The sequence below is a fragment of the Larus michahellis genome, chromosome 13 (genome assembly GCF_964199755.1).
Source record: "Larus michahellis chromosome 13, bLarMic1.1, whole genome shotgun sequence".
NCBI lineage: Eukaryota > Metazoa > Chordata > Aves > Charadriiformes > Laridae > Larus > Larus michahellis.
In genome coordinates this window covers 10,718,342-10,744,534 of record NC_133908.1, presented here as the reverse complement: position 1 = coordinate 10,744,534, position 26,193 = coordinate 10,718,342, and the positions used below count along the sequence as shown (strand labels likewise).

Sequence of the window (26,193 nt, the reverse complement as noted above, 5' to 3'; positions counted from 1 at the left end):
CATAAACAATTATTTCCTTAAAGAATGCTTTTTCTGACTGGCTATTAGGGAAAATAAAGAAAGAATAATCAAAGGATGCTTTATGATATGAATTTCCAAGAGGCCTTGGGCTCCTGTTGTTTTCTTAAAGATATTAAGTTGGCTCACGAGAAGTAGATGACATGCTTAGGAAAGCGTGTGCCGCCTGAAGACGCGTATTGCAAATCGCTGCGGGCACACGCTGTGCCGCCGACTGCGCGCCTCATGGAGGGAGCCACATCCAGCGCCTGCGTGCCGAGCCGGCGTATGCAGCCGGTTGCAGTCGGGATAACAATTTGCCCCTAATAAGGACGTAATGGAAGTTGCTCCCTTCAACGATTTGCACGTCTGCCCCCCAGTGTCCCTCTCTCCCCCAAGGTCTGAAGTACAGAGGTGGGTCCCAGCCCTGCTTCTCCCGAGGTCAGCCGTGAAACTTCTCCCGGTGGAAATGGGAACCAGATCAGGCCTTTCACCTAACCCAACCCTTCCTCTGACCTCAGCATCCCAAACCTGGGGCTGCTTTTCTGGGGAACTGTGTCGTGCCTTGAAAAACGCTTTCCTAGCGGGCAGAGATCAGGGATGGAGCATCTGGTGTCATCTGAGATTAACTCCTTCCGCTTCATTTTTCCTCCTTCCCACGCCAGTGCGTCACACCAGCTCGCTGAGACTCTCGCTCCTGCGCTCGCAGCGTCCCAGTACCAATTTGGTCCTTTTGTTGAGCAAATGCTGGCACTTGCTGCGGGCTGCCCGCCTGCTTCGTGCCGAGCTGTGCCCAGCCTAGCGACAGCAACCCCGCAAAATCCTTCGGCACCCGGAGGTTTCCGTGCAGGCCTGTCCTTGCACAGCGGCATCTCGGGGCATCAGGGTGCAGCGCTGGGGGATGGTTTTTGGCATTTTTAGGAAGGATGGGGTGCGAGCTGGGCTGGTGCAGCATGAAAACCCTCTGCAGCCACGCTGGCTTGCGAGAGCCCCAGGCTGCTGGGAGAAGCACAACGCACGCACACAGCACACGCTCTCCTTCTCTTTATTTTTTTTTGTAGGGGCTTTGTTCTGTTTTTCCCCAGGGCTGAGCAGCTCCCAGGCTCCTGTGAGCTCCCCGTGACTGTGTGAGCTTGACTTGGTGGAGGCAGGGGGTTTTGCGCTCCGTCCTTTGAGCATTTCTGGCTGGAGCCCGAGGGACGATGAACACTCGTCCCCCAGCCCTTTTGTGCTCCCCACTACCTGGGGTGCAGGATCAACCGTGGTCCCGCTCCGTCTGGCACCCTCCTGGCCCCCGGCACAGGCTCAGCCATGCTGAGAACCCTCCTGTGCTCCCTCCCCAGCCCTCCGAGCTCGCAGAGTCGCAGGAGCAAAGCCCCTTTCTTGCCATAAATAAATAGGCCATTTCTCTGGGTCTGATCCTGCCTTCGCCCTCTCCAGTGCTTCCTCAACCAGGGGAAAAGAGGAGACGTCGTGGTGGGGCCAGGGACCAGGTGCCCAAGCCCTGTCCCCTTTGCTGGTGGTGTGGAGCTGGGGGGGGGTCTTGGCCGGTCGCTCGCAGCTGCCAGACCCAGGCATTTCAACCTGGCACACGGATACACGGGTTTTGCCAAGCATCCCCCGCCCCCGGCCCGTACAGGTGTTTTAAATTACACAGAGAGAAATCAGTCAGTCTCCCGCTCAGACCTTTCTTAAACCAATTTAATTAAACGCAGGTAAAGGAGGGAGCAGAAATTACGGCAATTCATCACCTTTTAGTCTCCGCAGGTGCTCGGCTACAGCGGGGCACCGCAATTCCCACCGCTCCGTGATTTTCCCCCTGGGAGTCATTAACCCGCTCCCTTCTGGCAAGCAAAGCCCCCTCCACCTCTGGGAAGAGGCTTTCAGGATAATGAGAGAGACAAGATGATGAAAAGCAAAAAAACCCGAAACAACCCACCCCTGATTCAGTTCCTGCCTTGCTCACAGGTTCCCTGCGTGACGCTGGGTGAATCACTCACCTCCGTGACTCACCGGCCCCACGCTGCCAGGCAAGCAGTGGCTCCTTCTCCACCCTTGGCCCTTTGGTTTCCCCCAATGCGTCCGATGCCGGTGACCAGAGAGGGGACATCCTCAGAGGACCCCATTTTTTGTATCGGGGGTGCCATGACACAAGCTGTGGTGCAGGTGGTGAAGTTCCTGTAGAGGGGGAAGGACAGCTCATGGGGCTTGGAATTCTTCAAAGTAGCCCTAAATAGTAATGCTGATGCCCTTCTCCACCTGTAAAATGGGGACTGTGATGCTGGGGATCTGCTCTAGGTAGAGTGCAACGACCTACGGAGCAGGTACAGGGCATCCCAAGGCTGCTGGCAGTAACTTCTATACCAGCGGCCACCAGCGACGTACCGGCCTCAGTCCTACAGACCACGGATTCATTACCCCAGTGTTTTCCAACATTGCAAAATGGATGCAATTATATTTTTGCAAAATATGGGTTTTCTCTGACCTGGAGCTAACACTCTTTCTTGCAACTTGCAAGCAAGCAGTCGGCAGACATGGTTTGATGGGACAGCACGCCTTAATGATGCTCTAAATGAACCCGGCTTTCTCAGGGATCCAGATGGCAGCACTGGCAGAGTTTCTGGCTGTCTGCTCTCTGCACGCAGCACTCGGGCGCCTTCTTGCAAGAAAACCAGCCGGCTGATTTGCAGCTCCCAGTGGTGCCGATTAATAGCCGAGGTTGAGCAGACTGGGGGCAGCATTTCACTTTCCCACCCGGCATCCCTGCCCCGAGTACCGTGGCGCTGGGCTCTCACAGCGTGCCGCACCGCTCGCTGCGATGGCCGCAGGGCCATGGGGACATCCGTGGGGATGTCCATGGGGACCGAGTTTTGCTTCTCTTCATTGCTGCGGTTTCTCTCCCAGAGTTAAATCTGAAGCCCCATACGAGCCATAGGACAAGGTGCCCTCATTTGACTGCAAGCTCCGATCCCTCAAAGGAGGAGATGCTAAAACAGGAGCAACTTTCATCCCAGTCACGTCAAAGCCTCTTCCCACCCCTCGGGCAGCGGACGGCGGGTTTCGGTAGCGGCAAATCCACCAGCTAAAATAACAGTTTCTTCCCAATCTTGCCCTGTGGGTCAGGGCAGTCCCCTGGGGACAGCCACGGAGCCGGGCTCGCCGGCTGCCAGGGGACCTTACTGCAGGTCATGGCACCGACGCTCCCCGCACCGCAGACGGGATCTGCTTTTATTGCCTTTTTCCAGAGCCGCTCACAGTTTTCCTTGTTTTAGAGGCACCTGATGCCCGGACGAATGCAGCCCCTCTGATTTCACGGTGCACCGCGGGACATGACTTGTCCAGCTGGGAAGAAAGTGTTTTGCTTTCCTGTTATCTCCTCCTTTGTACTTAAAACTAAATAAATACCTAAGGTTGATTTCCAAAGGCTGCTCAACGTACAAAATCAAAATATTCCGTTCAAAAGCACCAAAGATATTTAGATGTTACCATTTTCTTCCCCCAGCCAAAATCCTTTGCAGACCTGGATTCACAAGCTGCTTCAGTGATCCCCAGAACAGCAGTTTTAGGACAAATCAGGGTTGCGGTTGTTTTTTTTTTGGAATCACCGAGCTGGTTTTAGGTCTGGCAGACTTTTATTATAAATGCTGATCTAATGAGCTTGGCCACAAGGGTACAAAGTGATAAAAGCTATGGGGAGCTTTCAAATAGTGCTACACACCTTAAAGGGTAACTAAATGTAATTCTTTCCCATCATTGTTAAACACTGGTAGAGAAAAAGCTGGGATAAGAGAATATTCAACTTCTGCCCCCCCTTACCAGAGATCGCTCCGATTCTGAGGGTAATGTTGCAGATCCTTCGCTGCAGATCCTCCCTCCCCTGCCCTCAAGTCCAGCTGCGCAGGGCAGCAGGAGTGAAGGCCACCGGCCTGGTCTCGAGCCTGGAGCAGGTGTCACCCCAGGGTTTCACCCCAGTGGGGTGGCACTACCACCGTGCCGGGCGTTTGGATGAGATTAAATTCTTTGCTGTGAGGGCGGTGAGCCCCTGGGCCAGGCTGCCCAGAGAAGCTGTGGCTGCCCCATCCCTGGAGGGGTTCAAGGCCAGGTTGGACGGGGCTTGGAGCAGCCTGGGCTGGTGGGAGGTGTCCCTGCCCAGGGCAGGGGGTGCCACTGGGTGAGCTTTAAGGTCCCTTCCAACCCAAACCACTCTATGAGGATGGGGAGGTCCCACTGCCCAGCACTGAGAGGGAGGGACCCCCAGCCTTCCCAGAGAAGGGTTTCCTTGTCAGCCTGCTTTGAGTCTGTGGTGACCACGAGAGTCAAATTTATCCCAAGCAATGGCATTTCTGCAATCCCCCGTGTGCCGTACAGAGCCCCGGGGGTACTCGGGCTCCTTGTTCCCTCCAGGAAATAAGTGTCTAAACACAACTCAGGATCTGGCCTCCAACTTTACCTCTCTTTATCTCCCAGATGAGTTTTTGCCTCCTGATCTGCTAAGACATCTTTAAAATTCTCGTCCTCACTGTTTACCTAAGGGCGCTCCCGAAACCTTCGGTCTTTTGACATTTGAGTGATGTAAAAAAACAACAGCTTTCCGTAATGCTGCGAAGTCTTTCAAGTCTTCCATAACACAGGTTACCTCTGTGTGCAAAATCACGCCGGCACAAAGAAAGTATAGCAACATCCTACCAGAATAACTTGAAAGAAAATCTCCTTTTGGGAAAAGAATTATTTTGAGGATCGCATATGGGAGACCCAGATTATGGCACCAACAGGCTCCGGGCGGCTCGGCTGTCTCGGCGGCATCTCCTTGCTTGGCTTTTGCTGCTCTCGCACCAGAAGAAGATGGGAAAAGACAAGTCACGCTGTAAGCCAGCTAAGGAGCTTGGGAACGGCTCAGTGGCTGATACAGAAACCAGAAGCTCCGCTGAATTGTGCAAACTCAGTCAATGAGCATTTATTGTCCTGTTGCTTTGATGAGGAAGCTGCGCTTCATCAGCACTCACCATTGGTTTTGTTGATCCCTTTGCAATCCTTCCTTATGCTTTTTGTATTCCCCAGCGATCGCCTTCTGGTTTCTCCCACCTCTTTTAAACTCAGTGAGGGAAATAAATCCCGGTTGCCCTTATGGTTAGTGATCAGATAGATTCTCCGGGGGCTTTATCCCCCCCACTGAAACACCCGCAGCAGCCCCCAGCAGCCCCCCTGATGGGAGCAGCTCCTCTGCCCTGGGCTCGTCCCGCACCGTGCTTTCTGTGCTGGAAAACCTCTAATTCCGACACCCTTCCTCTGTGATAACTTCTGTTTTCACCTGTTTGTTTGTACACGGTCCCTAGTGTTCAGTGGCAAAACCTTCAGAAGAGTTTATTATTGTTTGTATTTTATTTTGTTATGGTTTGTTTCTTGCAACACAAACAAGCAAACCTGCAGGAAGAGGAGAGAGGGCAATGCCAGAGCAACCACCTTCATCTGTAGACATCACCCAACATTTGTTTCCAGTTCATTTTCACCTGAATGACATTAACCTTCATTAAAAGACAATAAAAGCATTAAAGCATTTTGTAGAGGAGGGAGAGGATCTTACTGTTTTATTTGGCTGAGAGGCACACGATGAATCAGTACAGCTTTAATATTCATCTTAAGCACAGGTTTGGAAAGGTCTTAACCGGACTCGTCCTGACTGCAGCCAACAGGATTGGGGCCGAGCGCCTCTCAGCCAATGCAGCTGGATCTATGTGGGTAGGACGGATCCCTTGTCGGCACTTTTTCAGGCTGCAAAACTTCTCACTTTGGATTTTCTTTCAAAGGTTGGTTATAAAATCACACTTAAAAATGCGTAGCAGCGCTGGAATAAAGTCTAAATGCTCTCCAGTGCTGCCATAAAGGTGAGGTCGTGGTCGAGGCTGTGCGCAGGCCAAGCGAAGGGGACAGGAGAAGGCGCTGGCCCAGGGTATCCCAGCTGGGGGTTCTCTCTGGTTTTGAGCCGCAGGGGAGAGATGTCTCTACTGACCCATGCCCGCGCACAGGCCTGGGCACCTGTAACCCCCCCACCTCCCTGAGCCGCTGCCCCTGAGCACGCAAGGGCAGGGAGAAGCTCGTGGAGGGTTTTGGCTGCCCTTTGCAGTCCCCGCGCACACCCTTGGGATGCCCTTCGCCTTCCCACCCCCCTGGGCACCCTTCTTTCATGGTGCCACAAACCTGCAAAGAGACCTGCGGTGTTTAGCAGCGCTTGGCCCACGGGGAGCTTCCCCAAACACCCAGAAACAGGCCCGGCATTCCTCGGGCTCCGCAGTTTTAGCCAAAGCGAAGCAGAGCAGGAGACGTTTCAGTTGGGTGCCCGCAGCCGGCAGGACCCCATGCCTGTGGGTGCGCTGCACATGGGCTCACAGCAGCCCGCCGAGGGCAGGGGCAGCCCAGTGTTTCCCCCCTGAAAGAAACGGGGACATCAAAAGTACATAATTAACTTATTTTGGATCATCAAGTTCTGCTAGCAGCTAAATGTTCATGTTCTATTTTATTATATCAAGTACCAAGAGCAGACAGCAAGATGATCTTCATTACCGCAGCTCTTTTTTTATTAGTTTTCCCTTCTTTGAGGAAACAAAATCTTTGCATTCTCGTGGGCTTTTTTTTCACCCGTGTGGACCAAGTTCCCCCTCCCAAGTTTGATTTCTCTGTGCCTGACTCTCATGCCACCATACTTTTCCCTACATGGGAGATAAGGATTTATTCACATTTCTGTTTGTGTGGAGTGGTAAAATATTAGACTTAAATTTTTTATGACATTCATAGGAGTGGTTATGGAGACAAACAAGATTACAGCAAGTACTACATAAAAGCTTGTTTATGCAGGGAGGGAAAAAAAAATCAAACTCAGAGACATGTTTGCAAAACTGCAGAAGAACCCAAGGGGATGGTTTTTTAGTTTTTCCTCTCCTTTTCTTTCCCTACCTCGCTGTTTTTATTGCCATCACGGTAACAACTCCCAGCTTTAAAGGGCTGAGTTTATTTTCAGTGAAATATTGGTTCCAGCTGTGGGTTATTTCTGGATTCAAGGGTAGAGGTGTACCCATGACGGGCAGCACTTGGCTTCGTAATTAAAGCACCACTTAACGCAGCCCACACCGGGGGTAGGGGAATGCAGCTCACCTGTCTCCTTGACCCCTGTGCCCCTCATCTCCCCCCCCCCCCGCACTCCTGTGGGTGCCCTGGGCAGCCTCCCGTCTGCATCCCTTCACACCCGCCTCGGGATGCCCCTCCGCAAACCTTTTTGTACACCCCTTTGTGCACCTTTTTGGATGCCCTGTGCCCACCCCTGTGCTCACCTTTGCACCCCCCAGCACCCAGCTCTGCCCCCCCGCACCCAGCCTTCTCGTCGCTCCGATGTTCTCCCCCAGCTCCCTGCAGCCCCCGGTGTCCCCCCCCCCGCACCCAGCTCCCTGCAGCCCCCGATGTCCCCCGCCCCCAGCCCTCTGCCCCCCCACCCCCGCTGCCGTCGGCTCCGCGCACTGACGGCGGCGGCCACGAGGGGGGAGCCGTGCTCTTCCCGGCGCTCGGCGGCCGCCGAGGGATCCCCCCCGCCCGCCCCGCCGCCTCCCCCGGCTCGGGGGTGCCGGCCCGGCCCCGGGGCGCCCCGGCCTCGGGCGGGTCCCAACCCACCGCGGGCGAGAAACTTCTCCGGGCCGCCAACAAGGGGGGGGGGGTCGTGCAGGAAACGGCACACGGGGCTTCTCTGCCCCCCACCCCTCCATTCCCCCCGAGAGTCGTGTGTCCGGGCGGCGGTGGCCCGGGGCACCGCAGCCCCCCACCACCCCGACCCCCCCCGCAGGTGAGCCCGGCGGCGCCGCCCCCGCCCGGCCCAGCCCCGGCTCGTTTGTTCGTCCGTCCGTCCGTCCGCGCCGCCGCAGCCCCCGGCACAGCGCCCGCCTGCCCCGGGGGAGCGCTGCTGCTGCTGCCGCCGCCGCGGCGGGCGGGGGCGGCGCCGGCTGCCCCCCCCCCCGCCCCGGGGCGGCGATGCGGCGGGGGCGGCGGTGAGCGGGGGGCCGGTGGGGACACCCCCCCACACCCCCTCCTCCGCGGGGCGCCCGGCCCCGCCGCCGGACGGAGGGAGCCGCGCAGCGGAGGGGAGCGGGCAGGCGCGGGGGGAGTGGTTAGCGGCTCCGCCGCGACACCCCCAGCGCCCCCCCCCGCCCCGTTAAGCCGCCCCTCTCCAAATAAATCAGCACCATGACTACTTCTGGGCATGGAACAAAGAGGATGCTCGCCCGGGGCCCCGCGCTGCTCCTGGCGCCGCTGCTGCTCCTGTGCCGAGGTAACCCCCAGTGCCGCCGCGCCGCCCCGACCCCCTGGCCGTTATTATTTTATTTTTAAATCTCTTTTTTTTTTTGGTTCTGTTTATCCCCTCTCGTTTTTACTTTATAGCTGTTTCTCTCTTCCCAGCCCTCCCGCCGATGTGGCCGCGGAGGGCGGCGGGCCCCCCCTCCGCCCCCCAAAGACCGGGCGCTCCGCGCTGCCCTGCGCGCCCGCGGATGGGAAACACGCACATCCACCTCCCTTTGGCGCGCAAAGTTGTCCCCATCCATCGCCACCGCGGCAGCCCCCCCCCCCCCTTACCCCCGCTGCGTCCACAAGTCGCCTCCCTGCCTGTCCCCCCACGCGTGTCGCGGGCTCCCGGCTCCCTGCCGCGGGGGCTGCCCCGCAGCTCCGGCCGCTGCCGGGCTGGGGGGAAAAAGGAAAAGTTTGGGCTTCCCGGGGAGTTGGGGGCCGGGGAAGGGTCGCGGGGCTGGGGCTTCCCACGGGGCTCCCGACCCCGCGCTGCTCCTCGCCACCCCTGGCTGCCCTCGGGTGGGCGGGGGGGAAAGGTGGACAGGAGTTAAATCTCTTCCGTAAAATAACGCTTGGGCCGCCTTTCCTGCGCTTAATTTTAAGCAGGGTGGGTTTCCATCGGCTGGTGGGGAGCAGGGTCAGGCCCTTAGGTGAGCTGAGGTGGGATTTCCTAATCGCGCCCAGCTGCCAGGCAGCACGCCTGCGGCTTGAGAGAGCGTGGCGTGGAGCATCTCTGCTTTTTTTTCCTTTTATTTTTCTTCTTTTTCCCCCAGCTGAACTTGGGAGCAACCTTTTGGGTCCCGGTTGCGGGTGTTTGCCGGGGAAATGCTCACCCCCAGGGTGGCAAGACGGAGCGCTGCCCCTGGGAAAGTCTTTTGCAGGACTTCTCTCCTGGCACGTTTTTCTCCTCTTGCTCGTGTGAGCTCCCTGGCAGATGTTGTTCTTAATAAATAGGGGTTGTTAAAAGCAAATTAATTAAGGTGTATCGGTGCTGAAGTTGCTCAGCGATTCGTTTGCCTTTACTGCTGCTCGGGATGATGCTTGCATTTGTCCATAGCACAGAGTCTGGGCTGCTGGGGAAACTTCACCGAGGCTTCAGATATATGCCAAAATGCAAGGATTTTAGGTGAAAAAGGAGTGATCCGTGGGAGGGGTAAAAGCAGCAGTTGTCGTTCCTGGGGAAGGCACAGGGAATGCCTTGTGGTAGGGAAGCGTTTCAGGAAAGGTCCCTGCAGGAACAGTGGGAACAATTTGTGAGGAAAGAAGCATCAGTCATGGGGACACACAGACAGGATGGACAGAAGGGGGTCCTTGCTCTGCTTACCCTAAAAAGCACTGCCTGCCCCTGCCCTCCATCTCCCTCCTTGCCCTGGGGGGCGTGCAACCACGGGGGCACTTGGAGATCCTGTTGAGCAGTACATGGGGAGTGGGGCGCAGTGTGGGGTGTGAGGTTTGGGGTGCAGGGCACAGAAAGTGGGGTGCGGGGAGTGGGGCACTGAGCACGGCATGCAGGGCACGAGCTGCCTGCGGTCAGCGCTGCCCCGGCAGAGCGATGGTTTTCAGCTGCCAGCACGACGCCCTGTGCTCCCTGAAGCTCTCCTTTTATTTGGGGAGAGTTAAGAGCAGCAAAGGAGCAGGTTTTCTGTGTGTTTTTTTTTTCTTTTTTTATTTTTATTGCTTTGACACATTAATGATAATCTTTTCTTTGATATTCCCCCCCTCCCATCTCCTCCTGTGTGGGTAGCTGCCATGGTGAGAGAGGGCTGTGGGTGTAATTCTTCCAGCGCTCTGAGTGCTTAAACATATGGAAACCCACTTTGAAACAGTTTGTGGCTGCAAACCTACCGTCGTACCCGTCCCTCCCCTGCTCTCTGAATGCCTCCCTGCACAACATGCGCGTTAGAAACTCGCCGGGCGCTTTCAGCTCAAGCTGTGAATAACGAATCCGTCCCCAGCCTGCGTCTCTTTCTCCTCATTTAGGCTGTAGCATCCCTTTGCATTCCTAGCGGAGCGCTGCCCCTGCCCTGTCCCACCCTTGGCGTGGACCGCAGCAACCTCTGTGTGTGGAGAGGGGGGTTTGGGATCTGGGGAAATCTCTTCCGGAAGAGGCAAGTGGTGGCAGCGCCTGGGAATGCCCCTCTCTGGGGCTCTGCTGACCTTCCTGTGGCTCGCTGTGCCCCAAGTCGCTTTTCTCCTCTGGGTTACAGGGGTTAATGAACCACATCTTGGTTTGGGTTGTTGCAGACGGGAGAGACACCTGCATGAGTCATGCCGCGGTGCTGCCATCTCTGCAAAGCTCCCAGCTCACACAGACGGTCGTGTTGGGCACTTGCCATTTTTCTCTATTTATTTGCCTTCGCTCCCTTCCCCCTTGCCAGGGCGGGCTCTGGGCAGGCTGTGTTTCGGGGACCGGAGGCGCAGCAGGCTGAGTTCCTCCAGTCTCTTCAAAGCGGGTGGCATTTGCTCGCCTGTCAGGCAGGTCCCCTAAATAGCTTTGTGAAGGTCCAATTAAGAGATCACTCTCCTGTCCCCGGGTCTCTGGCGGCCCGGCTGCTGGCGTGCGTGCGGCTGCGAGCAGAGGGTGTGCGTGTGTGTTTGGCAGCCGAAGGCCGCTCACGCCGAGCTCGAGGATGTCTCTTGCTGGCAGCAGGCCCCCGTTTGTTGCTGGCATCTAGGCAGGGGTTTTGGCCGCCGTCCTCGCTGGCGGCGGCGGAGCTGTCTCCGAGGTTATATGAATAGGTATGCTGTGAATGACCTGGATGAATTACCTGGATATTTTGTTTTCCTGCCTGCTGCCATCTCACCGGCTCGTTCCCCTGCCTCGCGCCCGGCCAGCGCTGGGCACCCTGGAGCAGGCGTGGGAACGCGGGGCTGGCTGCTGACGGCGGGCGGGGGGGGCCAGGGCAGGCAAAGCATATCGAAGGAACCCGCCACTTCAGCCCCTGTGGAACGCACTTGGGCTGGGGGGATCTGTGCGTGAGGAAGGACCTGTGAGTTGCTTTTAGACGCTGGCTCCAGGGAGGTGTGGGTGGAGAGACATTATGCTCATTTTATTATGTGTCCCTGTGTCACTCTACGTAATATGGAGGCACTTCTTATGCAGAGGCTCTTCAGGAACAAAAATGAAAGATCTGTATTATCTACTGTACAATAGATTTGCAGAATGTGATCACACAAACGGTTGAAATGTAGGTTATTTTCCCCACAGTAGTGCAACGTTTTATGCGCTGACCATCCAAACCGATGTGATTTGGGGGACAGCGAGGTGGGGGGCGAAGCCTGAAATTATTATAGTGCCTCTTGCTCCGTCATCCATTACAGCAATATATTTCAGATATTCTGATTTTACTTCCCATGACTATAAATCTAGAGCAGCTCCTCTGAAATCGGTGAAGCTGCTCTGGATTTATGCCTCGCTGCTGTGATCAGTGTTGGGCTCGCGGGGAATGTAGGAGGCAACTGTGTGACTTGCCCCCCGCAGCATTTTTCACTTCAAAAAAATCTCCTGTCACTGATGCCACAGCCTCCTTTGTATATTTGAAATGGGGAAGTCAACATCACTCACTGTTTGGGTTTTTGATTATTTTCGTCAGTTTGTCAGGCTTGGTCGCAAAGCTCTGTTCACTGACAACTGACTCTTTGGCTGATCAATAGAGTCTCTTGAGGTCTGAATGCCAAAATAGTTACGTTTTAAAAAAAAAATATCAATAAAGTGCAATTAATTTGCTGTATTTTATTACTGGGAATCATAGGTGCTCCAAGACTCTCACTTCAAGTCCAATTATCTCCATGTTTAAAGCAGCTCAGCGTGGAGAGGAAGGTACGAGCCCAGGAGCGGCTGCAGGAGGTCAGAGCAGAGGGTTGCCAGGACCAGGACACGGTTTGTGTCTCAGACAGGATTTTTGGATCAGGGATGCATTCCTGAGCCAGAGATGGTATCCGTTTATTTAATTGCTGTGAGGCGTTAGCCGTCATGGATTTTGGTTGCTTTTTGAGCCCAGGCAGATGTCTGATGTCCACAGCATCTCTGGGCGAGGACTCCCTTGTTTCAAAGAGCCTGGAGAGACGAGTCCACGCACCACGGAGCAGGGCAGGGATTTGGGCTGTGCCGAGTTTTAGGCTCCATAGGGTTTTGCCATTGGTGCCTATGGGATGGAGTTTTTCACCCTGGTGACCCCACACTGAGTTGGGGTCCTCCTGCCCTTCTCCGTAGCTCCTCAGAAATGTGACTTGAAGCCAGGCTGCTCAGGGGACCCATGCTGGCAGCCACCCCAGGAGGTCCCTTTGCTGAAAGGTGGAGGAAGCGAAGGGTGTCATCGCTCGTAGCGTTGGGCTGTGACAGCTCATGGTGCTGCTCTTCCCGACCGCAGTGGTTGAGGTTGGTAAGAAGCATGAGTTTTGCCGCGATGGAGAGGTGGCTTCGCCGGGCGATGCATCTTGCTCACGTGGGTGGCTGCAAATGTGTCCTGTCTCGGAGGTGCGACCGGGGAGCAAGGGGGAGGTGGCAATCTCCAGCCTCCCGCGGGAAGCAAGCGGAACTAAAATCTTCTGGCCTTAAGAAACATCCCACTGAATGAGGAGCCATCCCACTGAAATAAACGCTGTCAGCTGAACAAATTAAACGCACTGAACTTGAATTCCCCCCTTCTCCCCCCCACCTAAATGTAACTAATGTTTGTTAATGACAAGCGGTGACTTGATTTGTGGGCGTAGCATTAGCACTTAACCCCTGTCGCTGGCTCAGCTGATGTGCTGGCACGTGGTGGTATTGGAGATGCTTTCCCGACTGCCGTCAAATCCTCTCGCGTTAAGCGCCACGGAGGCTGGGGAGCGCGAGTTGCCGTGTGGCGCTCTATGTGGCGTGGAAGATGCTTGGGTTTCACGCTGTCGGGAGTTTCCCAGCTGGCATTTCAGAGGAAGCCGTTCCCATGTGAGGATGGGCAGGCAGAAATCACAAGCAAAGAAGTCCTCTGAGATAACTTGATGGGGGTCACTCGGTGGCCGGCTGTCCCTGGGTATTTCCGTTCCCCTCCGCGAGGCAGGGTGCTGCAGCGGGAGGTAACGCGAGTGCTGCTCGGGGTGTCTGCGGTGGGTAAATTCAACGTGGAAGGACTTCGCTGTTTGTGCAGTACCTTGCACGATGGACTTCAGTCTCAGGTGCATTGTAAATACTAACGCTCTCCACGCTATCCAAAAATTCTCTTGCAGCGCACTTTCAGCTTTTCTTTGTTTACATAAACGTGTTTGTTTCTGACAGCATTCAGAAAGCTTCATGAATTTATGATGTGCTCCAGATCCGAGCGCACTTTCTTTTTTCCTTTTTTCTTTTTCTTTTTTTTTTTTTTTTAAAACACTCTTTTTTCCCAAATTTTGGTGATGAAATGGCAAGAGGTATGCATATTTCAGCAGGCTATTGAGAGGCAATGTAAACACCATCTTTCACGGAAAATCAGTTTGTTCAAGTTCAAAAGCGGCCCAGCCTCCCTACTTGATCAATTTGCCTGTCATAGGAGATGATTTTAAAAGTGGCGATTACGTCCTATCTTGTCTCTCGCAACTTCAGGCGAGGAGAGAAAAATGAAGTGTAGCATTTGATTTTAACTCTGTTTTTTTCTGATTTTTTTTTTGGTGATAATGGTAGTCGGGGGTGAAGCAAGGGCGTGCCCTGAGGGGACGAGAGACAGCCAGGAGCAGAGGGGTTTCCACGAGGCTGCCGTTTGCTGAGTAGACTAATTGGAAACTGTGTAAACCAGCTCTGCTCATCTCGCCAGCTGGTCCTCCAGAGCCGCTCTGCCCCATTGCTTCCCCCATGGTGGAGGAAGAGACCTGCAACAGCAGAAAAATGGTCTTCTAGTGACAAAGGTGCTAAATCTTGGGGAGAAGGTGCTCGGGGCTCTGCTGTTGCATGGCCACGTCCTCCTGCCCCAGGGCATCGTGCTGCCCTCGGGTTAAAGGCAGCGCAGGGACCAGAGGTGTGGTTACGGGGAGGGGATGGTGTAAAGCCACCCGAGTTAGGCAGCTCTAGCGTGACATCTATGATAGTGTCACAGAGCTGCCCTGGATGGAAAGAAATGCTGGAAAAACCCCACTGGTGCAATTCAAACTGGGACAAAATGGAGAAGCAGGGACCAAAATCCTTATTTTGGCCAAGCCAAGGGGCTCAAGGGGCCTCCAAGATGGCATTCCCACCAGGACCAGCCCATGGGTGGTGTGGGAGATGGTGCTTCCAGCCAAGCAGTTGTCCCTATTCTGAGCCCATTTATCCGTACATTTTGGGTGCCCTAAATACACAACGTTGGGAGAGTTTGGTCACGGGCTGAGGGAGCTCCTGGGGGAATCGACCTGGAGAAGAAACGCATTTCTGCTAGAGAGGGGGCAAGTGTCATCCTTATTACCCGGGAAATAAAATCCTTCAGAAGATTAAATTAGAGGTGCAGATATCTTTGGGTTTTTTTTGTTTTGCTTGTATGGGAACATTTCAAAAACAGATGGCAAAGCAGAGATTTATTTCCCGTTAAGTGCAGAGGGCTGGTGCACAGGACCTTATCTGCTTGTGGGCCCTGTAATAAACCTGCCAGCAGGTGATTTAAATCCAGTTTTTCTGATTGGGAGAGTAGTGGAAGGAACAGGGTTTATGTTACTTATGAATTTTATGGGCAATGTTAGATTTTTAAGATGCGGGAATGATCAGGGCATGGCTCTGTAGCACCAGAGACGTTCATTCCTTTCATCAAGGATCTTCCCCGAGTCAGAAAAATGATCCATTTTACGTTATTTAGCAGTTGGGCTGCCGAAGCCAGCTGTTTGCATGAGTGACAGACGCGACTATTTTATATCTCAGTTTAGGTGGTGTTGTCAATTAGCCACAGCTTTTGCTTATCAGTGAGACCTTTGCCACGATGGGGAAGGAGAGCTGTTTAATGGATGCTGCAGCTCTTGAAACAAACATTTATGCTGCAGCTCAAAGAAAAAAAAAAAAAAAAGCGATGAAATTCGCACCAAAAAAAGACACCGAAAAAAAGACACCAAAAAGAGTCTGTGCACCCTAAAAGGGAACCCTTGAGCAGATGGAGCAGGTTTCTATGCAACGAGCAGTAATTAGAAACTCCACAGATAGTCGGTAGCTGATGACTGTCTTTGGTACTCAGATTTTTGGTTGAAAAAAGAAGTCCAAGATGAGTTTTTGGAAGGTGCTGGTTTGAATGGGTGTGTGGGGCAAGTCCCTGGCCGGTGTGAGCACCTGGTGTGCTGAGAGACAACAGCCGTCAGCCCCCGGTGCCTCTGTCCCTGACTCGGGGGGCTGTGGCGGTCTGAAATGTCACTGGTGGTTTCGAAAGGCACTTAGAGAGTCGGGGGTGGAGGACCGATAAAGGCAGATTGGCTTTCAATGGACGCAAAAAGGACACAATGCAGACCCGCACAATGAAACAGGCTTTTAAAAGGTTGCAGCAGGGGCATCTAGAGAGGATGGTAAAAGCTCTCTGGAAGCAGCGGAGCTCTGTCAGGGCAAGCTCGAAGGCCAGCGTGCCTCAGCCATCCCCAAATCATGGGAATTAGAGCTGGAAAAGTTGGCGAATAAGCTGCTTTTCCCGTCCCCGACGGTTGTTCGGCACAGCCTGTTCCTGAGCATGGCTGGCTTTCAGCGATGCAGGCAGCAGGGCTTCTGCCGCTTCCTTTGGCAGAGCGTTTCACAGCCTATTAGACCTCTCCTGTATTCCGCCTACATTTTTTCTTCTCTGCTTCATTCTGTCGTTTATTAGATGACCTGAATCCACAACTTCCGATCCTTATCACCCCTCCAAAACCCAACCCAGGCAAATCTGTAAACCAGGGACAAGTGGTTAAACAGCGAGTGGGGAACGGTGAAAAGGAGGAGCTGAGCTTGGCATGTAAATACATTTACAGTTGGAGGTTATTTGGAGAATAAAGGGCAAGGACTTGAAATGCATGTGGTGATGAGCCATAGATTATGCTCTGAAGGTATTCAGAAGGCAGTTACAGTCACACTATCTAATTCATCTCCCACTAAGACATTCCCCTTCAAGGTGTTTGGAAATAATGGAGTAGCTTAGTTACTAACATTATTAAATCCTCATCTCTGACAGCTACGAGAATTAATATACAAAGGTTTCCTCCTCTTTTTTTTTTTTTTTTTTTAAATGCCACTCCGTTACTCATTTCCTGTCTTTTGCCTAGGAGTGGCCCACTGAAAGTTATTAGCATGAGTATTGGTGCAAAAAAGGCTCAACTCCATTAAAGAAGAGAAACAAGCAAGAGAAAAACAGCAAATAGCATGAATTTTACTGCAGTCAAGGCTCTTTTTTTTTCTTTTCAAATATTAATCACTCATCATTCTTCCACCTGTAGATCTCACCAGGCTTTAGAGAAGAGAGCGGGCACCGCTGAAGACGTCGTCCGTGCTCTCCCGTGGTCCCCACAAGGTCCCCAGGGCAGCAGTCCTGTGCCTAAAGCGCTGCTGGTGGGGAGGGCAGAGGAGGTGTTGGGTGAAGCTGGGCTCAGGGGTTTGTGTTTTTTTTTTTTTCTGCTGTTCTTTGAGGAGTGGAGCTCACCTTGGAGGGAGGCTGCCGAGGCGGTATGGCCGGTCGGGTGTCCATGGTGTGCTGAGCTCTGCTTGGGCACCATCTCCTCTGCCATGTCTCAGCTTGTTTTGGTGGGTGAGCTGCTCAGCATCTCTGACTCCCCTCCTTGGTGCTGCCGAGGCGTCTGGATGGGTGTCAGGGCTGTCCCGGGCTGCCCCAGCGTTGGCGTTGCAAAGCTGAGCGCCATCAGTTCAAGTAGAAAGGACAGGGCTGAATTAACACTTGTTTCTTTTGCTGAGTTTGATTTGCACCAGCCCTGTTAAAACTCTTAGGGGAAGTCTTAAGCAGAAATGAACAGATGGAGTTAACGTTGTTTATTGCTAAAATCAAAGGCTCTGTCCTACAGAGCAGGGCCCAGGTCATGGTGCCACCCGCTCGCCTCCCTGGTGTGATGGAGCCCGGCAGCCCGCGGTGATCAGGGACATCTTTTCAGGGACTTTACTGAGGAGCACTTCTTCAGATGTGCCCTTTTAAACCCCAAACATCCATGTCACGCACCTTATTTCACCACAAACCCATATTTGCAACACCACTCATGTCCTAATGAGATTACTGAGGTCTGCTGTAAGGCCTGGGGGATGAGAGGCTTTGACAAGTATCAGCTCCTGGGTGCACCTTCAGCTATGCCTTACCAAAAGATCCTGCTCATCCAGAGTTAAAATATCTTCCTCCCTTTCTCGGAGCATATTGCAGCCCAACGCATTGAATGCATTAGAAAGCTTTATTGCATTTAGCCAATTAACAGAAAGGGAAAGTCAAAGAGAAGTCGTTGCTTTGGTTCTTACACCAACCAGCAAACTTCTAGATGGTTTCCCAAACTCCCCTGGGCTCTCTGTCCCTGCACCTTCTCACTTGCTGCACAGTGGTCCCCATTAGCCCTTCCGTAGCAAGCGATGCCAATGAAGCCAAGTCCAAGTGCTTATCAGCAGCGGGCGTCCCCATGTCCCCTGGCCGAATGCCCCATGCAGTGGCCTTGCCCACAAGGTGCAGGGCCCTGGCGAGGCTGTGCGTGCCCTGTCTGGCACGAGCAGTTTGCTTTGGTCACAGCCGAAAAGCCCTCAGCCGTCCTGTGCCTGGGGTCAAATGCGCTTTAAAAAGCTGCTGATAGACTGCAGCTCCCGCGGCTGCTCCTGAAGCCTGGCTGATGCCCAGCGCCGGCTGAAGGTCAGGTGGGGAGGGGGTCTGCAGCCGGCCGGACTCAATCGAGCCTGTGTCGCTGCTGTTTCGGGTGGCCACGTGAACCCGTATCCAAGGCAGCGATCGGGGTGGGACTCTGGCCATCGTGAGCGAAGGGCTGAGAGCAGGAGCAGCCCCAGCCCTAATGGGTGTCCGTCAAGATGCTCAGCCCCGTTAGGTGTGTGGGGTCTGGGAACTGCCGTACCAGACTCCCGTCTGTGGGACTTCATCATCTGAGTTATTACCTCCAAAACACAGTTATCTCCCTGAATGGCAGTCTCCTATTGAAAACGATCTCTTTCAGCAGGGCACTTGCATTTATTTACTGCACAGCTTCTCCCATTAGTATAATCATTACTCCTTGGACTGGGTTTGAATTCAGAGCATCCCACTGTGGTACTTAAAGAATTAATTACAGCGATGAAAGAATTCCTCTAAAGACTTCTATGAATTGGTCTGGTTGAAGTGTTTTAGCTTTGCTTCAATTGGTGCAGCTCTTGTCAAAGGATTGTGAGAAAATGCATGGGTCAGTGATTTAGATTAGGCAAATTACGTTAGAAAAATTGATTTGATTTAGAAAGTGAGCTTTCAGATCACAGGGAATTGCCTGCTTCTTTCTCTGCTGTGCTGCTTCTCCCTGAAGATGAGCAGAGGCAGATAATTCAGGGTTAAAGTAAGTGGCTATTGTAAAAGGTTTCTCTGAGAGCGGATGAGAGATGGGTTGACACATATCTTTAGATAAACCATTATTGACCTGTATATTCCTATCCATGCATCAGCTGGAGATACGGACGGATGGGGATGCTTATAAACAGCACTCACAGGCAGTTCATGTGGCTTGCTAAAGAATTGGGTCCTTGTTTTTAGGTTTGGGTTTAGCTTTTTTTCCCCAGAAACGGCTTTTCTGTACGGCATACCTTCAGAGCCGGCGTGGATCTGGGAACGAGTGCTGCGCAGCTGCCTTGCCTGGCTCTGTGCTTAGTCATTCCTGGGGCTGGGAGTTTGCTTTGCATGGGGTTTTTTACTTCCTCGGATCAAACTGAGTGTTTCCTCCTCCTGTCCCTCATCCTCGTCTTAAAGGGACTGCAGGCCCTGGGGAGCAGCGGGACGATGCCCAACAGTGGGCAGTGTCCACTCAGAGGAACAGTTCCTAAAAAGCACCTTCTGAACCAGCAGTTCCCTTCCCTGCACGCCAGGGAGATTCCTCCAGGTTCTCCTCCTGACCAGCTGTGTTTTGCCTGTGAGGATGATGGGTGCGAATAGATCGGCTGCTGGCTGGAGACCCAAGATGTTCACGACTGTTCCTGCAAAGGGGCTCGCCGAGTTCATCGGGGTAGCAGGGATGAAGTTTGGCAGCAAGTGTTTCAATTTTCGCTTTGTAAAGTTTCGCTTTTAAAAAATAAGGAGACAGGTTGCATCTAGCAATGGTGTTTGTTTCCTTGATACCTTGAAGAACCCTTTAAATTCCAGCTTAAACACTGGGATGTTGGCGAGATCTCACTTTTGGTCTGGCTAGCGCTGGTGGCGTTTCTCTCCGTAGCACCACCAACATATCCCTTGGCATGAAAATCCATGTGTGGGGCTCCGGTGTGCCTGTGCCGTTCCCTCTCCCCCAGTGCGCGTACGAGAGGGCTGTGGGGCTCCGGGGGTGCCGACGTGGCCAGGTGCACCCTTCGGCTCGGTGGATGCCTGCATGTCCTTGCGCCGTGCGGAAAGCCTCTCCCGCACCCCGGCCTCGGGCTGGGAAGGGAGATGGTGAGTGCAAGGAGAGAAACGATGCTGGGGAGTGCTGGGCCCGGAGACTGCTGCCAGCAACCGAATTCAGCGCTGCAAAAGAGAAGTTGCAAAAGTAGCAATCCATCTGTCCACTTAGTGGGAGAAACCTAAGATCATTTCACAGCAATCAGCCCCCTGGTGTTTAAAAAAAAAAATATAAATACTGCAGGTTTTGGCTTTAATGTGGATAACTGGCAAAATCTAAAGCACATTAATGTGCTCAGAGTCTGTGGGGCTTTTTTTTTTTCTCCTTTTGACAAATAGAAGCTGTATCGAATTAAAAAATAATACAAGAAAACATAGATTGCCTTTGCTTTTTAGATACCATGTATCTGCCATAACATTTCAGAGGTATTCTTTCCTCCCTGAAACTCTCTAGTTAATTACCAGCAGAGTTATCAGCAAGTGGATGTTTTTCTTTGCCACAGGTACAGTTGGACGGTGAACATTGTCATCGTCACATATCTCAGGGTAATACATTCTCAAGGTGATGCATTATGCAGGTGCGTTGCCATGCTATAGCTGCTTGGCTATATCGGTGTCTCCATTAAAATCCACAATATTCAGGGATTTTAATTTGGTTGTAAAACCTTGCTCCAGGCACTACCTCAGATGACAAAGGCTGTGAGTGTTGGGTTTGGTTTTTTTTTGTAATCTCATTTTATTTTTTTTCATGCATTTCCTATTTTTCCTTTCCCCTTAACACTAAGGACGTAGAAGAAACGGGCTCCAAAGGTGCTGCTTGATTCTCGCTTGTGTGAATTGGCAGGAACTGAGTTGGGGGAAGATCATAAAGATTTCTGCCTCCACGTGTTGGAGCGGTCATTCAGGTGACCAGGGCAGTTACAGATGGTGGGGTTCAATGTGGCAAGCTCGAAGGTGGCTGTAAGAAGCCCCTCGTTGCAAGAAGTCTCTGGGCAGAGGTGTTCAGGGCGGGCATTTCTACAAGGCAGGTGCAGGGGACATCGAATCGTAGAATTGTAGGTTGGAAGGGGATTTTTGAGATCATCGAGTCCAACTGTTAACCTAACACTGTCAAAACCACCACTGAACCATGTCCCTAAGCATGTCCCCACTGCCCATGGAGGGATGCACCTGCTGTCCCCAACCAAGGTCACGGCCACCTGGGTCTGTGCCGCTGGCTTGGTCTGGCGTTTTGGGGAGTCTGGGGCTGTGTTACGCGGAGCTGGACTCGGAGCACGCCACTGAGACGCAGTAGGGCTTTGCTTTGGGACCGGAGCCACTGAATTGCAGCAGATGCTTTGCTGCTACACAACAATTTGTAATTTAAACACAACTTGCTGTCCTGATTAGATTAAGCAGTTAAATTCATTTGCGATATTTTTTTCCCCCCTGCATTGTGTAATTAGCAACATATGATGCTTACATTAGCTCAATTAAAAGTTATAATGATTAATTTGCACATCAAAGCCTCCCCATGAATCAACTGGTACAGCGCACCGGAGCGAGCTCAGAGCGAGCTCAGTTACACGGCGGTTGTGTGAAGAGCCCGCGTGAGCACTGCACCCCGCCTGCTCCCAGGGCACGGCGATTGCGGCGCCGTGGATGCTGTGGTGCGGTGGTTACTGGTGTTTCGGTCCTTCTGGAAGGCTGAAGGCAGTGCATCCACCTGGGAACATTTAAAAGTAATAATGTTAAGGTTACTGGTGGTTCTTGTTGATACCTTGTGAATGTACGCATCGTTCGAAAGTTTTGGCCAAATTCTGAGTGTTTTACCCAGGTTAATCTTTGATTAACATGAGTTTTGCCTGAAGGCTTTCTAAGTCAGATTGGGGCCCTAACTAGTAAAGAATCTCATTCAAGCGAGCCAAAACCAGCAAGAAAGCTCCTATAAGCTAATTATGATGAATTATTTTTTTCTTTCTTATGTAGTCATAATATTGTCTTTCTTTCCACCTTCTGCTGAGCTGTGAAAATATTCTGCAAAATGATATTTTTGAGTTGATGGAAAAGTACACCCTTGTCAACAATATTTTTCTATTGTTCATCAGAGACAGGCTTCATAACAAAAGTGTTGGAAAAGTACATCGGCTGCGAACAGTTTATTCCAAGTCTTCTCAAATAGCAGGGACGGTTTATGCGTTCCTGCTCCAGCTGAAGACAAAATGCAGAACGTGGCTTCTAATCTTTCAGAGAAGTGGACGGGGCAGGTTGTAATAATGTATTGCCACTTTCACAAAAGATGGATTTTATATTAAAGGTTCCAGTGGAAAAAGGTCTGGAGATGTTAAAATATTTATATATTGTTTAAGTTACTGTATGAGGGTGCCGTCTCCTTCCCTCCAGCGCTGTGGGGGTCGCAGACACGTAAGTGAGCGGAAAATGAGCTCCCACCTTTTTTGGTCCGTGTACGTGCCTGTGCATACGTGCACGTGCATGTGCCAATGTTAAACTGGTAGGGTGTTAAATGTTTCACTTTTCCAACCATCAATTTCAATTGAATTTCATAAGCCATTAAAGTTCTCCGCTGCTTCCTTTGCTGTTCCGGTGACGTGAGCTCCAGCCATTTAGCTGCAGGTCCTGGGGCATGATTGCTCTGTGGAGCAGCAAAAGTAAATTGGTTCCTGATGTAGAATCTTTTTTTTTTATATATATATATACACACACACTTTTTTTTTTTTTTTTAATGTTTCTAACTCACTGTGAGTGATGATGTTGGGCTGATTATGTGAATCTTCAAGCTTGGCTTTTTCTGGTCCAGTTCTGGATCTCCCCCGACAGCATCTTTTTTAAAAAGCTTTTGTGCATAGCTTGAATGGCAAAGTCTTATTTGTAGAGGAAGAGGATTTCTTTTGTTGTTTATATATTTATCTTTTGGATCACGGTGGAAAGATTTGACTGGGATTTTGGTTTTTCTCCCTGTAGATCTGAAATGTTTATAAAAATACTTATTTAGATCAAAGGAGATCTTCTGGCAGACCTCTGACTTCGTTTCAGTACTGGCAGGGTGACAAATAATGAAAAAGGAATAATTTCTCCCACTTTTATTCTCAGGATAAATGAATGGTTAGGATCTCTGCGCTCAAAAATAATTGCTCATGGCTCTTAAAAAAAAAAAAAGGAGTAAAACAAAATAATCCCTAACACGCTTTAAATAGATGATTTGATCTTTTCCGTTGGTTTGTTTTGCACTGGTGAGTGTCTTTGCTTCCAGCCTGAGGCTAAACTTGCCAAAGTTTATATGGAGGATGAGCAGGTTGAGTCTGTGGGAAGGGAAGCTGGATGAATTATTTCACTAGGTTACAAAGCAGTTCCCACGACGGGAGCTGAGCAGTGGGGACGCAGCAGGGCCACGCCACCATGGTCCGCTGGTAGAACTGTTTTGTGCAGCATAAAGCTAAGGTATTTGCCAAAATACAGAACAAATGGGGAAAAAAAAAGAGTAATTTTCATTTGCCACGTGATTAAAATAGCTCAAGCATCTTCTAACATGGGTGTGAGCGGCTGCTGAGACCTGCTGGGCTCATGGCTGCACGTTCCTCCTCCAGCTGCCCCTGGGGGTTGACGAACGGAGGGAGGGAAATATCCACCAGTGCTTTGCCAGGATTTCTCTTTTTCTTTTATTTCCTCACTTTTATGGCGGTGGGTGTGAGGATGAACTGCTGTATTTTACATCTCTTCTCCCCTAGGAGCCCAACGGTACTGTGCAGCCGGCCAGGGTCTGCGGCGGCTGCATGGGGGCACTGAGACGGCTGCCCAGCCCGAATACCACGGACTCCACCTTCCCGGAGCATTAACCTGCCATCGTTTCCAGCAAAGTCAGGCATAAAAGATTAGGCAGGGCCTGTAATCCTTGTTTGGGGATAACTGCAGCAGTTTAATTCCTTTTTTTTTTTTTTTTTTTTTAATGCTGCTAATTGGTGCTCTCAGCCTCAGCTCCAGCTTAATGAAGGCTGCTGCCTGGGAATCATCGCGAACGGTTATGGAAATGTGTTTAAGTGCTCGGAGATCTGTTGTACTTTTCTCTTCATGGGCTTATTCCTTCAAAAAGGATAAACGTGTCCCAAGTCCCCACCTGCCCAGGGCGAGTGCTTTCCCTGGGCCCTGCGACGGGGCTCCAGGCACCTCTGCAGCAGAGAGGGTAGACGGGGGGTCAGCACTAACGCCAGCAGAAATTCCAGACCAGTGGCACCCGTTGTGCTGAGGAAGCACCATGTTCGGTCTGTTTGCTCCCTACTCCAGATGGGGCCTTTGGATGCTGGGGATGGGGATTGATAGAGCATCCAGCTCCCCCCGGCCCCGGGGAGGAGAACATCCCTCCTCCTGACCTGCCCTCACAAGCATCAATTACTCAAGTCAATGGCCCTGTTAAATCAACAGGGCTGCTAATTGGATGCTAATGCAGCATGCCTGCGATGGTCCTTGCTGATGCCATGGCTGCACCACTTGTGTTGGTCTGTCTGGTGGTCACTGCGTGTCCCTCTGTTCTTCGTGGTGGGGACTCTGCATTTGCACAGAGGCAGGAGAAGGTTTAAGCTGTGTCTGCTAAAAGCAAAGGCAAAAGGTCACTTGATGCGTTTTCCCATCGTGGCTGTTGGCTGTAGCCATATGTTCCCCAGGTTTGGAGATTTTTGGTGGTCCTGGGAGGTTTGGACAAGGGCTTGTGGTTTCTCCCAAGACAGAGAAGCACCATCCAGTTGGACGTACGCTCTCGCAAGCCAGGCCAATTAATTCTGCTCCGGGCGTTGAGCCAGCGATGGTAGGAAGCAGTGATGAATAGCCAGGCTGTCGCTTCCTCCTCCAAGAGAGCATTTTGGGAGGTCAGGAGCCACCGCGGTGGGTGTGTTTCCGGAACGGTTTGCAGCTCATTTCTGTTGGTGAGACACGGAGCTGGCAAAGGTGCTCATTCCATGAAGTATCCCCTGATGATAATGCGGGAAGTTGCTTGGTTTTAAATGCTTCTTTAAAAGCTGGCTCCCCCCCCCCCCAAATTTATGCTGCTGTTAATAAGTTGTGAGACCCCAGGGTGGTGACTCTGTGCCCTTGGGACCGTGTGGTTTGGGATTATTTTTGGAAAGTCACCATCTGATGCTTGCTCAGGGGTCACCAATGGGAACCCTGTGCCAGCCAGTGGTGTCCGGAGGTTGTCACCCCTGGTGGCCTTGCCTCGGCTCATCCAAAGGGAGCTGCAGGTCCTTGAGCAGGCGTGCAGATCTCTGTTAGTCATTGGCAGCTTTAATCAGAAAAACTGGATCGAGCATCAGCTTATCCTCTTATCTCAGGAGGTGGTTGCTTCAGACTGACGATAAGGAGCAGGACCTACCTTGTCCCTCACTTTTTATCTACGGCCTTTCCCTGGCAGGAAACGCAAAATCCTTCCCACAGTTTTGGGGTGACCTTTGGGGCTTATGGATTCCCACCCCACCTTGTGTGTAAGGCAGGGCTGTAACCTTCCTTGGGAGAGAGCCCATTCACTGACACCTTTCAGGTAGGGATTTCCAAGGTGCCGGGTGGATGTTTCTCTGTCTTTTTGTCTGCAGGCAAAAATAGGGATTCTGAGTGCTGCTCGTGAGAGGAGGCAGAAATGCTACCCCCCCGCCCACCCCGCCCCTCAAAAATACATTAAAAATTAGTTGTGTTTGTATGGAGGTATAATTGTCCAGGCTGTCTCAGTGGTTGCAAATGACTCCAACCAAGTACATGGTGCTTCAAGACCCAGAGAGTGCCCAGGGCCTCCTGAATATTGCTGTGAAAGTAGAACAAGTGCTTGTGTTTAAAGAACAACATGGGGTATTGTTTATTTTTGCTCCTAATTAGAGGGAGATGCGAGTGGTCTAATTCCCATATTTTAAGAGCAACATTCAGCCAAAATGATGGACAGGGAAGATGAGAAGAGACTGCTACAAGCCAAAAGCAGCAAACCCATGAAGCAGAGCTAGAGACAGCTTTAAAGCTATGAACATAATTGCCCGCGGAGTCTGCCAAGGAACCAGATGCTGTAAATGAAAGAATAACTTCCATGGCTTGGCATCTGCCTGCCATCCAGGGGAGGAGGAGCAGGGAACTGCATGGAGGGCTGGGGAACAGTTGCTCCAGCTGCAAAACGGGCGCCTTCTGAAATACTTAGTCCACACTGGTATTTTTTTATGGGGGAGAGTGAATCTGTCGGAAAGAGGAGAGGTGATGGCCAATGTGCCTGTCTTCTGGGCTGTTTGACCTTTTCCTGCGTGTTTGGTGTCAGCGTTCCGTGGTTGTTCGGCTGCTGGGAAGATCTGGGTGCTGCGGCAGCTTAAGCAGGTGGTGGTAAATGAGGAAGATGTAGCTAGGCTGAATTCTGAACCTTTTGGGACCCATTTTTGCC

At 52.1% G+C, this 26,193-nt stretch overlaps 1 protein-coding gene across 1 annotated transcript in view; it reads left to right on the top strand.

The window, feature by feature from the left end:
* Window positions 1–8,003: 8,003 nt before the first annotated feature.
* TMEM132B (transmembrane protein 132B) overlaps window positions 8,004–26,193 on the top strand; it is a 261,053-nt gene continuing 242,863 nt past the window's right edge. The window contains exon 1 of the mRNA XM_074606166.1: window positions 8,004–8,305. Coding sequence (XP_074462267.1) covers window positions 8,221–8,305 — 85 coding nt within the window. The 5' untranslated portion in view covers window positions 8,004–8,220. The remainder of the gene's footprint in view (window positions 8,306–26,193) is intronic.